The 13,903-nt window shown below is 35.5% G+C and overlaps 1 protein-coding gene across 2 annotated transcripts in view; it reads left to right on the forward strand.

The window, feature by feature from the left end:
* Positions 1 to 13,903, forward strand: part of FAF1 (Fas associated factor 1) — a 499,303-nt gene that overhangs the window by 404,176 nt on the left and 81,224 nt on the right. For both annotated transcript variants that reach the window (XM_082834106.1, XM_082834105.1), the window contains exons 14-15: positions 3,976 to 4,112; positions 8,738 to 8,826. In XM_082834106.1, the coding sequence (XP_082690232.1) occupies positions 3,976 to 4,112; positions 8,738 to 8,826 (226 nt within the window). The remainder of the gene's footprint in view (positions 1 to 3,975; positions 4,113 to 8,737; positions 8,827 to 13,903) is intronic.

Consider the following 13,903-nt stretch of genomic DNA (forward strand, 5'->3'; position numbering starts at 1 on the left):
ACCAATGACTGTATTTGTCTAGTCAACAATTCTTTCATGCTATGTCTTACTATGCAAAAAATCTTTCAGTGTTGGCCCATAGGTATGTTACCATTTTAATCCTGAAAATAATTATGATAAAAATGTGAAATATCATGATGCATTTAATAATGATTAAATAGCTACCAATTTTAAGGGCCTACCATATTCTAAGTACAATTCTGAGTACTTTCTGTAACTTACAAGAATATAGGTATTTTAAAGATGTGTTATTTCCAGTTTATATATGAGGTTCCTTTAAACTTATGGAAGTCACATTGAAATGCATAATCAGGAAGCCTCACACAGAGGCTTAGCAGTTTTGTAGCCTCCATTTTTTATCAAACGTGCCTCTTTACATTACCTGGTATACAGTAGGTAGGCAGTAAGTGTTTGTGGAATTTCATCACCCTCCCCCTAAATTGCTGTGTTTCTTTTTTTTTTTAAAAGAAGATGTTGGGGGTAGGAGTTTATTATTTAATTTATTTATTTTTGCTGTGTTGCGTCTTCGTTTCTGTGTGAGGGCTTTCTCTAGTTGTGGCAAGCGGGGGGGCCACTCTTCATCGCGGTGCGCGGGCCTCTCACCATCGTGGCCTCTCTTGTTGCGGAGCACAGGCTCCAGACATGCAGGCTCAGTAGTTGTGGCTCACGGGCCTAGTTGCTCCGCGGCATGGGGGATCCTCCCAGGCCAGGGCTCGAACCCGTGTCCCCTGCATCGGCAGGCGGACTCTCAACCACTGCGCCACCAGGGAAGCCCCTTGCTGTGTTTCTTTTAGTATGTATTTTATGTTGAAGTACAGTTTAGTAAAAGTCACTGACTTATGTAATTATGAGTTTGATTGAAAGAACTAAACTATATCCTGTTTTGAATTAAAATGAGATTACTTTTTCGTATATCCGATTTATTAGTAATCCTCGTTTCCATTAGCAAGATAGAAATGATCTCTGCTTCAGAGACTGAAAATTTTACTAATGATTAATATACGCTAGCCATCAGATGTTCTGTTTATTTTTCTCCCCAAACTTTAGATTAAAACCACTTTATCTTATCTTTCCAATTTTAGCCTTCTAATAGCAAGAATTGGTGAATATAAGCTACTAATTATGTTTTTTCTTTTCTTTCCTTTTGGGCACGCCGGACGGCATGCAGAGTCTTAGCTCCCCTACCAGGGATTGAACCCACACCCCCTTCAGTGGCAACACAGCGTCCTAACCATTGTACCTCCAGGGAATTCCCTATATCTTGTTTCTTTACCAAGACCAGAGTGTGAGGCTTCCCGCTCCTTCTCCCCACCACCTCCACCACAACCTACCCACCCACCCCTCCAGGGACCAGTGAGTTGCAGGAAAGCAATTGCTGTGGAAATCATTTCTCCCTTCATGACACCTGACTCTGATGAACACCATATGCAGTTCGATTGACAAGTTTGGTGCTGCCACTAGATGCATTGGCACACTTTTATATCTTCACAAGGAAGAAATACCACAAATATGAGAACCACATTTGTTCTCTTAAAACAACTTGTTTTTCCCATGTTTGATTTTGCTCTAATGTTTTGAACTGGATTTTTGCTGCTGGTAGTGTGCTGCGAATGGTAACTTTGTGTTGTGAATGATCTTGAGAGGAAGAAGCAGAACCTCCCAGCCATGAGAAAGATTTGATATTTGTGTTGTGAAGTTCTTATAAATTATAATGGAAGGAACTGACAAGTAGGAATTTTTTAATTTAGGGCTGTCCATTGGCCCTACAGGCTGTCGATGATTGCAATTTGAAAATCTCAAAGTAAACATGATCATAGGAGATTAATCAAATTAATTAAACTTTTAACAAAGTCTCTCTTCGATTAGAACAGATTGTTAGTTAAGGCCACTAGAAAACATCAGCCGGCTGTGTGATCCCTTTATATTTCTCAACTGCTTCTTAAATATTAGAATGATTTGCTAATACCTGGTAGAAAACTGATCACCGTGCTTTTTATAGTAATTGAATGGCTTAATGGTTAATGTGATGTTGAAAGCTGTACCTCCCTTGAATATGTTTCGTGTAGTTTTGAAATTTATGTTATATATTAATTTAAACCAAATAAGATACCCACATTTTCATAATTATTTTCTCTTCTAGCTCATTTTCACAGAAAGGGGATTTGGGATGTACACAGTTGCCAGACAAAATTGTCTTGAAATCAAATTCTTAAAACCACTAAGCCAACCTGCCTGCTTGCCTCCCTTCTTTTCTTCCTTCCTTCCTGACTTCTTTCCTTCCTTCCTTTTTTGGGGGTCTCCTCTTTGGCTAGTATTTAATATCACTTGTGAGGCTAGTGCTGTGATGGCCATCTACTGTGTGGTATCCACTTAATCCATTGATGTGAAAGCAACAAGGACTTATTTTCTCCCTTTTGTAGGAAATGGCATTCCAGCTGTTTTTTGACATCTTTAATTTTTGAGGTTGCCAATGATCAGATCAGGGTCGAGACTGACTTCAAATATTTTAGTAAGAAGCAGAAAGAAAAATGAGATCCTAACTTTCTAGTCTCCTGATCTACACATCTCCATTGATGAATTAAAGCTATATGGGTGTGAAATTTGGTATGGAGACTTAGGCTGCTTGAGCACCTTTTATCCCATAATAGTTGTGGAATGTGAAGATCTGAATTTTCATGGGGGCACTGATATTTCATGGCCAACAATTGGTTTTTTAAAGGCCTTGTCATTTCAGATTGCCATGGGGTCCGGTTATTGCTGCTGTAAATGTGTATATGAACCTGCCTCCCAATGAACTTATTGCAGTGGTGCTAACTTGTCTTGACACTCTTGCCAACAGTTCTAGTGGCCCTGTGTGTAGTCACCGCACAGGTTTTGTGGAGGATTCAGCCTAAACTTCTGGGATGAATTTCTATGGACAAGAAATATACTGGCTTTAAAAATTAAGAGGTTTGATTCTGTTTTGAATATGGATATCAAATGAATCTGAGCACATGACATTTTAATGCCATTTGTCTTTTCAAATAGATTTACCTTCTAATGCATGTGATGACAAGACTTTGCTCATCAGCTAGAACATACATTTCAGAGGAGTTGTTACCTAAAATATTATCATAAGGCATAAGAAAACACACGATTTAAGTTGCCTTTCATGAACATAATTAAGAATTAATAAGCCAGTACCAGTGGCTAGTCCCCAGAATTTCCACTGTTTTGCCTTTTGTGACCTGTGTTATTAAAAGTCCATTATTTTTACAGACTTTATTAAATTGGATCTTATTAAAGCATTCTATATTTGCATTTGGTCTTTCATAATTCATTATTATTATGACATTTACTTTTTACCATCAGATCTGAAAACATATCATAAGCTACCCTTTTCTCTTGAAAGAAATGCTAATTTCAAACAGTCCTCTAATAGAAGAGAAAAGCTTTATCAGTTTTTTCATTTATTCCAGATCGTGTTAAGAATACTAATGCTAGACTTCAGTATGCTAATATCTCTGAGCTTTTTTTGGTCAAAAGCTTAGAATTATTATTTTTATCCCATACCAAGTATGAAACTAGAAGACCTCCTACTACTGGAGAAAACACAATTCTAAAGTACAATTCTTGATTCTAAGGACTTGTGAAAATGTTGCTAGATCCTGTTTAGACTAGGATGATGCCGGTTAATTTAACTTTTACCACCCGATATTTGTCCTCTTTAAGAAATTTTTCCTCTTAAAATTCATTTTGTTTGTTTTTCTCATAGTTTAGGGTAATATAGGGTGTGTGGCCTGCTTTTCTGTAGGATAATCATTTCTATACCATTTATGATGTAGTTGAAAACCTAATACAGTAATATTTTACACATTGATATCAGACTGTCTAATTTTAATATAGCTAATAAAACACAATGAATTTTTTCTTAGCATAGTGATAAATTTATTAAACTCTGAAATGAAACTAACTTTGGATTTTGTATCATTTTAGATTTCTGACAATGTGCAATAGACACTTTGGCAGCGTTGTTGCACAAACCATTCGGACTCAAAAAACAGATCAGTTTCCACTTTTTCTGATTATTATGGGAAAGCGATCATCTAATGAAGTGTTAAATGTGATACAAGGTAAAGTACATATCACAAGGGAAGTAGAGTGTCTCCTTATGTATGTGATAACCTTGTAATATTTACCATCAAAGCTGAAAGTAATTCTCTGTATTGGTGAATATCTTTGCATTTTAAAATATAGAACACCCGGAAAAAGAATATCTTCAAAAAGTATAGGTGCGGGCTTCCCTGGTGGCGCAGTGGTTGGGAGTCCGCCCGCCGATGCAGGGGGCGCGCGTTCGTGCCCCGGTCTGGGAGGATCCCGCGTGCCGCGGAGCGGCTGGGCCCGTGGGCCGTGGGCCGTGACCTCTGGGCCTGCGTGTCCGGAGCCTGTGCTCCGCAATGGGAGAGGCCGCGACAGTGAGAGGCCCTCGTACCGCAAAAAAAAAAAAAAAAAAAAAATATAGGTGCTATGAAATATGCTTCATAAAAATCCAACCGAAACATCTTAATAAAACTGCACAGCCCTTGGGACATAGGATAATCATGTTAAATACTCAGAATTGCTAAATTTTCTAAACTAGAAATTAAGCCATAATCAGTCATCAAATATGATATTTCATTCATACACACACACACACACACACATACATACACATATATATTTCTTGTTGTAATGTTGATTGGTTGAAGGAAATCCTTATCTTTAGTTATCTGGAAAAACCAGTGACTGGATATTGTGAATTGAATAGTTCACAGTGGCAGTCATTTCTCCTCATTTGTGTGAATCCACGTCTAGAATGCAACCCTGAGGTGTGAAGCTATAGGATGCCTGTCAATTTAATCACAGTGCACACATTCTTTACCAAAAAAATGAGTGATATTTTTTATGTTACTAATGTATCCTAAGGATTAGTATAAAAAATTCCTTTATACATGGCAAAGCTTACATTGAAAACAGTATCTTTTCTATGCCACAGGGAAAAGGATGTTTCAGATGCTCCAAGCTAAAGCTTGTGTCTGAGATACTTAATTTCTGCCCCTATTTAAGTCACAAGTTCTTTAGCAGATAATGTAATGGAGGAAGGGGTATAAATTCAAGTGCCTTTAAAACTCAAATAAAACAAAACCTCTGGTATTTTATGTTTTCTCTATAGCTAGAGCATTCACTTTCACAAACAATGTTAAAGAAGACCTGCTGCAGGAACAAAATGCATAGAGTAAATAGATAATGAAGATAATATTTCATTCCTGTTTTCATATTAATTAATCATATTAATTAATTTCATATTAATTAAGATAATATTTCATTCCTGTTTGCTGTAATATTTCCAGCAATATTACAGTCAGTAGTGGTTCTCAAAGCATGGTCCATGGGCCCTAGAGGTCCCCTAGATCCTTTCAGGGAATCTACAAGGTCTATTTTTGATAGACTCTTTTTTTGCTTTTTTTTTTACTGTATTGACATTTGTACTAAGTGGCACAAAATCAGTGCTGTGTAAAACTGCTGGCATCTTAGCACAAATCAAGGCCATGACACAGAACTGTACTGGTAGTCATATTTTTCACCTCCATGTATGTGCATTTTTTTAAATTATTATTTTATTAATTTTTAACCGTCTTTACAGTTTGTGTGATGCAATGGGCAGACATTTCTCCAGGATGAACAAAGTGAGTCTGTTACTTCAAGAAAAAGAACTGACAACATTTGTTGCCAATGATAAAATTTGAGTTTTTAAGCAAAAAGTTATATCCTCCATTTAAGATTGACAGCTTAAATACTTTTCTGGTGATGTCAATGGTGATGATAATAAATGTGATTTTTTTGATATCATAAAATTAGATGTGTCAACATTCAGAAGAAATGCATGACTCCGTGAACCAATATTTTCCAAATGACCAATGCATAATGTTATAAACTCATGCATGAGTAAAAGATCCATTCAAAGGGCAAAATAGGCCAGTGGATTTTAATATAACAAAGTACAATAAGTTCATTGATAACGGTTTCAAATTCCTCACATACCTAACCTTGAAAAAAATTCCACTTGTCAGTTTGGGTGTATTAAAGAAAAATATCTACAATTATCTATTAAAATACTCCTCCTTTTTCCAATTATATATCTGTGTGAGGCCATAATTGCTTCATAAATTTCAACCAAGACAACACATTATAGCTGGTTTAATGTAGATATAGATATGAGAATCCAGTTGCATTTTATTAAACCAGACATTAAAGAAATTTGCAAAAATGTTAAAAAAAGTACATTCTTCTCACTGAACTTTTTCGTTTGGAACATATAGTTATTTTTCATAAATGTGATATTTATATTAACAAATTATGGGTGGTTTTTTTTTTGATGTTGGGGGTAGGAGTTTAGTAATTTATTTATTTATTTTTGCTGTGTTGGGTCTTCATTTCTGTGCGAGGGCTTTCTCTAGTTGTGGCAAGCGGGGGCCACTCTTCATCGCGGTGCGCAGTCCTCTCACTATCGCGGCCTCTCTTGTTGCAGAGCACAGGCTCCAGATGCACAGGCTCAGTAGTTGTGGCTCACGGGCCTAGCCACTCCGTGGCATATGGAATCCTCCCAGACCAGGGCTCAAACCCGTGTCCCCTGCATTAGCAGGCAGATTCTCAACCACTGCACCACCAGGGAAGCCCCAAATTATGGGTTTATTATTGTTACTTTTAAATGAATTGATAAATATGTTTTAGAAATTTCAGTTTTAATTTCTAACACAGTAAATGTTGGTAACCATAACCCACATAAAAATTCCTCAGGGATCTCAATAGTTTTTAAGAGTATAAAGAGGTTCTGTTGCAATAGGCTATAAAAAATAAATTTTCCCTGAACTGCATTAACTGGAACCTTTCTCCACCTTGGATCATTAAGGGCTTAGGTATAAAATACCTTCAAGTACAGTTTGGCAATGAGCCTGTATAGTTAGGGCTGAAGCATAGTTGATAAACAGTGGCTTTAAGCCTGAAAATTAATGACCAGTATGTAGTACCTGTAAAATTATACTATTTCCCCATTGATGATTCTAGTACCCTCCACAAAGTATTCATGCCCCATACTCGTTGTTAGTCACTACAGTTTACAAATAAGAAATGGAAACCCAAAGATTTGCCTGGTAACAAAATCTACGTTGAAGGTTCTCTTATTAAACTTTTTGCCATTTGTTATATCTGTTAATAATAACTGTCAGTGATTGTGTGTGTGCTATGTACCAGGCACTTTACATTATCTCTGATCCTTCTAAGAACCCTACAGAGGAAGTGTTATCTTCATTTTGCAGATAAGGAAATTGATCGTTAGAGAGCTAAAGTCACTCCCTCTTCTCTTATTCATTTGTTTACTAAGTGAATATTTATTAAGCCCTTGTCATGTGCTAGGCAATTTGTAGGTACCAGATCATGTAGTTATAAGTAGCAGAACTAGGGTTAGAACTCTGACTACAAAACCAGTTCTGCTTTCTTGGTAACATGATATCACACCAAGATAATACTTGTTCTCTAGCTCATTTATTGAGAGAGTAGTGCTGATGTGACCAAATTAGATTATTTCTTTGGCTAAGGACCGCAGCTGCTCCCTAACTGCATGTTGCCAGTGGTCATAAAGGAAACTGGGAAAGGACCATTGAAAGATTATGTTAGTCAAACCCTACTCTGGAAGAATACAAGCAAGGATGCTTACTATTTGTTGTCTCGTTGGTGGCCATTCCATTAACGGGACAAGAAGACACCTTCTCAGGCCCTGGAGAAGACAGGCTCTTTTGCCTGTAGGTTTGAAAGAAGAGAAAAATTGCTATATCTTTATGTATCTTCATGAGTTTCCTTCTCTCTTGTAGATGCATCCAAAGCAAATAACAGAACTTAATGCATGCAAGAAATGGCATATATTTGCTATATGTTTGTTACAAACTTGGACAGGGATAAAATAGCATTCAAGAAAATCAAACATTACAATACCTTCTCCATAAAGTTTATAGCATAGTCATTTGAAAGCAGCTGAAAGGGAAAAATATCAGTTGGGAAAAAAAATTTTTTTTTTTTTTCAGAAATTGAATTACTGCTTGTTTCACCAAAGAATTTTTAGTGATAGGAGATAATTCTAAGTAAACAGTATGCTAAGATGGCAAAGGAGACAGGCTTCTGAGTCAGACTCATGTGGTTTCAAATCCTGGCCCTATAACTTAACCAACTTGACATTGGTTAGTCAGGTTACCTGAGCTCTCTAAGCCTCATTTTCCTTCTCGTTACACTCAAAATCATAATAACACCTTCATAGAATTGTTGTACAGATTAAATGAGATTTTATATCTATCAACCTAATCACTTAATGTAATTTGTTTGGCATATAAACAAATGGTAGTTGTTGCTAGCATTATTAAGTAGATATGTTTTCCTAACTTGAAAGATACTTTGATCCTCATGACTTGGATATTCTTCTTGTAGTGCTGAAAGTCCTTCTTATTAAGTAAGAGACTGTTCCCTCAAATCTAAGTATTCTGAAATTTTAATTGCGAGTGTTCTCTTTCTGAAAATATGAAACTTTTCAGTGAAAACATGAAAGTTTTTATTAGCATGCCAGTCTGTAATTTTTTTAGACTGTAGTTATTCCTTACTGATTAATTCTAGAATGACTTTCCATTTTATAATGATTTTAATGTGAAGTTTGGCTATCTCCATGTGTTGCTAGGTAACACAACAGTGGATGAGTTAATGATGAGACTCATGGCTGCAATGGAGATCTTCACGGCCCAGCAACAGGAAGATATAAAGGATGAGGTAAGGTGAAAGGTTAAGTAGACCTTTAATAGGATTTTGTTGAGATGATTTGTCAAATGGTGATGCTTGCCTATGTCATGATGGATAAATAAGGCATTGATGAAGATGTGTTTCCACATGAATGAAGGGTTTTTATGCCACTGAATTTACCTTTCAGTCCATTCTTTTCATGACCCAAGACCCAACAATTTGTTTAACTTTATGGACATTTATACTTTGCTAGATTTGATGGCAGGAGGTCAATTTACAGGAAACGAATTCTGAAGCATGTTTACAGAAGAAACTACAGTTCAGGAAATCCAATCTATTATATGGGTTTTTCACTCACTTTTAAGGTCCTCTTTCTCTTTTTAAGTATTGAGATTGATTAGCAATAAACACATTTTACACTTGAACATATTTTTGAAGCACTGTGAGAATTAGTAAAAAGATCACCAGAATTCTGAATTTAGCAGTCTCCCGAACATAATTTAGATGGTATAGATGAGATGAGCATGGAACCTCAAATAGAATAATAATAACAGCAATATTCATAATGACAATAGTAGTCAACACTTACTGAATATCTGTAATGTACTAGGCACTACGCAAAGCACTTTACATTTATCATCTCATGTGATCCTCAAAACAATCCCTTGAGGCTGCATATGAGTCAGAGTTCTGGCTAGAAACAGATGACACTTTCAAACTGGGTTGTTTGAAAAGAGTTTAATAAGGGAACTATTTATGAAGATATGGGCAGAGTTTATGGGAGTCAACAATGGATAGTACACTCTAGGGCTAAAGGAAGCCATTACTACCCTTAGGCCTAAAGGCCTAGGAGAAGGTGGTATATGAAGAGGATCACTTCTATTAGAGAGCTATAGCCAACCCTTGGTGAACTGGTAAGGAGGAAACTAAGGAATAGCTTCCCTTTCCTTTTATACTCTGATCTCCTGCTAGTACCTCCTATTGACCTAACCCAACTAGAAACTGAAAGGCAGGCAAGTGAACCTCCCTGGGCAAAAAGCTAGGTAGAGCATGGATACTGAGGGGCAAATGGAACATAATCCAACACAGATTGGTATTGTCATCTCTACTTTTCAGATGAGAAAACTGAGGATCAAAAAGTTTAAGTTAATTTACCCAAGGGTCACACAGCTAGTAGGATCTATAGTAACCTCAAGTAATTATTAGTGCTTTATCAGTCAAGAAATTTCTGGATTTGGAAAACAGTCTCAAGATAAAATATGAAACAAATCTTATCATTTATTAATTTGAGATGCTAAGTTTGTATATCCATCAAATTATTCTTTTTAATTTTCTCTTTGTTTTTAATTTTTCAAGAAAGATTTACATAGAACAGATAAAGGAGAGTTTGATTTCTGAGCAATGATGAAAAGTTTCCGCGTATAATGAGTGTTTTCAATACAATACTCTTTAGCTATTACAAATGGGAAAAACATAAACAATTTCCATTTAACCTTGTACTGTTGTATTTAACTTTATTTACTTGTCTCTGTCTTCTACTAGACTGTGAGTTAAAGAGCAAGTGTTGTATCGTATTCATGTTTGTAACTCTGTCTTCTAACAGTGTACCTAGGACAACGTAGGCACTCAAAAAATGTTTGTAAGTGATTGAATAAATGAATAGTTGAAAGAATTTACGTGAAATAATATGACTTGAAAAAATAATACTTGATTACAATGATATAAAACCTGATGTATCCACATTAACAAATATGAAAATTCTGAGCACTATACCTAGAGTTTTAATACTCAGTAGATTCCTTTTATTGCTGTAAAAATGTTGTTTGTAATTTTTCTTAGTAGTGTTTCATTTACTCTGAGGGAAAGGTAATCGGGTATATGGTAGAATGGTGTTTATCTGTTACTTTATAAATTGACACTGACATTTTGAAATAATGAAGTACTGTACTTAGTTAGGAATTTGTAATAATAGGTGTGTTGCCATTCAAGATTACATTTATCCTGGAATAGAGGCATTGATTGACAATAATTCACTAAACACATTCTTCAGCCATTTAAATCTTGAGTCTCATTAGTTCTCGATTTACAGATTATGCTGTATAATAATATGAATGCACAATATTTGCATGCATATTCCCAGTTCATTCTTTCATTTTAATTTGTGTTCCTCATAATTCATTGGTAAGGAAATTGACTTTAATTCGTTTAATACTGAGCACAAAACTTGATATGAGGGTTACAGGAAAAATCTAAGACTCCGTATAATTGAAATTTAACTGCAAGAGATAAAAGATTTCTCTTTGTTTTTGTTTTTAGAGTGTCTTATGAAAGTTATCTTTCAGGTCATAAGTAGAGTTCCTAAGAAAAGCTTTTCTAAGTTTAAAAACTTCTTTTAGACTATGCACAGATCATGATTTGGTATCTGCTGAGTAAGTGATAAGAAACACTGTCCCTTGTAATTGTGAATTTGGCTTTACTTTATAAAAAATTTCAAATAAGACTTAAGCATACAGTTAAAATTAAATTGTGAACACATTTGAAGGATGGCTTCCTAGGCCTGAATTTATTTAAACTTATCTTTGGTTCAGTTACGTCCGTCATTTCAATGATACCATTGTATTAGTGCAACCAGAGATGCCTATATTACATAAAGCTTTTATTAAATAAAACCAAGCCCAAAGCATATTCATACTCTGAGTCATTCTTCAATGGCTTAGAATGGGCTAACCTTTATATCACTAATTGTTCTGTCTCTAACTAGGAAGTATAAATTATGTATGAGCCTCTGTTTTGACAGAACTATCTCCATATAGATTTATTCATAGACATTTTTATTAATGGTATTAGTTTGGTTTTATAAGTGTTTACTGAGCATCTATGAAGAATATAGCACTGGGCTAGGTCCTGGGGACAGAGAGGTGCTTTGCTCTAGTGAGGGGCTATTTGCAAAGAAGGGATGAGGAGAAAAGCAAATATCACTATATGACAGTGGCCACATTTTAGCATCTGTTTTTGATTACAGCTTGGTTCCAAACAATAGATGCTTTCTAACATGTAAATGGAGTCAGTTTTTTCATATGCACTAGTTTTTTTAGCCGTGAATAATCTCAAAACCTCTGATTATCAAGAGTTTATTATACTTAGCTCTTGATTTATTTGTGGTTTCATTCATTTGTTCGTTCATCCATTCAACACTAATTTACTTAGAATCCTCTGTCGTAGGTGCAAGAATTACCCCTTTCCAGCCTAACCACTCTGATTAATTTGTATCTAAACAATATCTCTGTAATTGTCAAAACCCAAATGTTGGAGATCAGGGCAGATTTCAAGGTCAGGAACAGCATTCTCATTTCTTTGGTAATGGTAAGAATATACTAGTGGAACATGGGCAGCATATGCCAGAGGGGCCTTTTTAGGCTTACCCTTTAAGGATTCTGATTTGAGACTTAAAAACAGTACTGCCACAGCACAGAGAGGGTAGGTTTATTGGCTCAAGGCAGCTTTTTGTGTTGCCAAAGGAAATTGTTGGCTTTTTGTTTGCCCCATGGAATGTGTAACTTTTTTGTCCTAAGTTTTGTCTTTATCTTACTGTTTGAAGCACTGAACTCCTTTTCCTTTCATCTGTTTAAAATCTCACCATTGTCATACCCATTCTCTTTCCAGAACTAACAATGATAAACAGGATACAGATTCTGGCTTCTGTTGATGTTTTCTTTAAAACAGGAGTAAGTCATCACAAGATAGAGAATAAAAACAGTTTCTTTGTGCAAAAACTAAAGCAAAACATATACAACAGACCAACCTTTAAAAGGATCTTTCACTATTAGGCTTCTTTAAAAATATATCTGGACTACTTCCTGAAGCTAGCAAGAATAGTATCAATAGTTTTGTTAGGAGAGTTTTCCCTGATATAGCTATGTATAAATCTATATGTGAGATTAAAAACAAAAACAGAAGTCAGTATTTTTAAACATCAGAATTTCACTGAAAGTGTAAAAGTCAGAGAAGATCTAATACCCAGAAGTAACTTGAAGGAAGAAGAGCTAATTGAGTTAACTGTTAATGATTTGAGCACTAAATGGATAGCTGAGAATACCATAGATGGCTTTCTGTAGTTGGTTGCTTTCTGCTCACAAAAGGGTGGTTGTTTTTTTTGTTTGTTTGTGTTTTTTTTGAGATATCATTGACATATAACATTGTATTAGTCCCAGGTGTACAATGTTAATGATCTGATATTTGTATATATTACAAAATGATCACCACAATAAGTCTGGTTAACATCCATCACCACACATAGTTATAATTTTTTCTTGTGAAGAGAATTTTTAAGATCTACTCTTAGCAACTTTCAAATATACAAAACAGTATTATTAACTGCAGTCACCATGCTGTCCATTACACCCCCATGACTTAATTATTTTATAACAGGAAGTCTGTACCTTTCAACTAACTTCATCCATTTTACCCACCTCTCAATCAGCCACTCCAGCCCGCTCACGCTGATCTCTGCCAACCATCAATCTTTTCTCTGTATCTATGAGCTTGATTTTCTTTTTTTTTTTAGATTCCACATATAAGTAAGATTATGTGGTATTTTTCTCTGACTTATTTCACTTAGCATAATGTTCTCAACGGTCCATCATGTTGTCAGAAATGGCAAGACTTTCTTCTTTTCTATGAATGAATAAGATTCCATTACACACACACACACACACACACCACATTTTCTTTATCCGTTTATTCACTGATGGACATTTAGGTTGCTTATATGTCTGAGATGTTATAAATCATACTGCAGTGAACATGGAGGTGCATATATCTTTTCAAGTTAATGTTTTTGTTTCCTTCAGATAAGTACCCAGAAGTGGAATCTCTGGATCATATGGTAGTTCCATTTTTAATTTTTCTGAGGAAGCTCTATACTGTTTTCCATAGTGGCTGCACCAATTTACATTTCTACCAACAGTGCAGAAAGGTTCCCTTTTCTCCACATCCTCGTCAACACTTGTTATTTTTTGTCTTCTTGATAATAGCCATTCTAACAGGTGTGAGGTGATATTTCATGGTTTTAATTTGCATTTTCCTGATAATTAGTAATGTTGAGTAC

The sequence above is a fragment of the Leucopleurus acutus genome (assembly GCF_964270905.1).
Source record: "Leucopleurus acutus genome assembly, chromosome: 2".
In the NCBI taxonomy this organism is placed as follows: domain Eukaryota; kingdom Metazoa; phylum Chordata; class Mammalia; order Artiodactyla; family Delphinidae; genus Leucopleurus; species Leucopleurus acutus.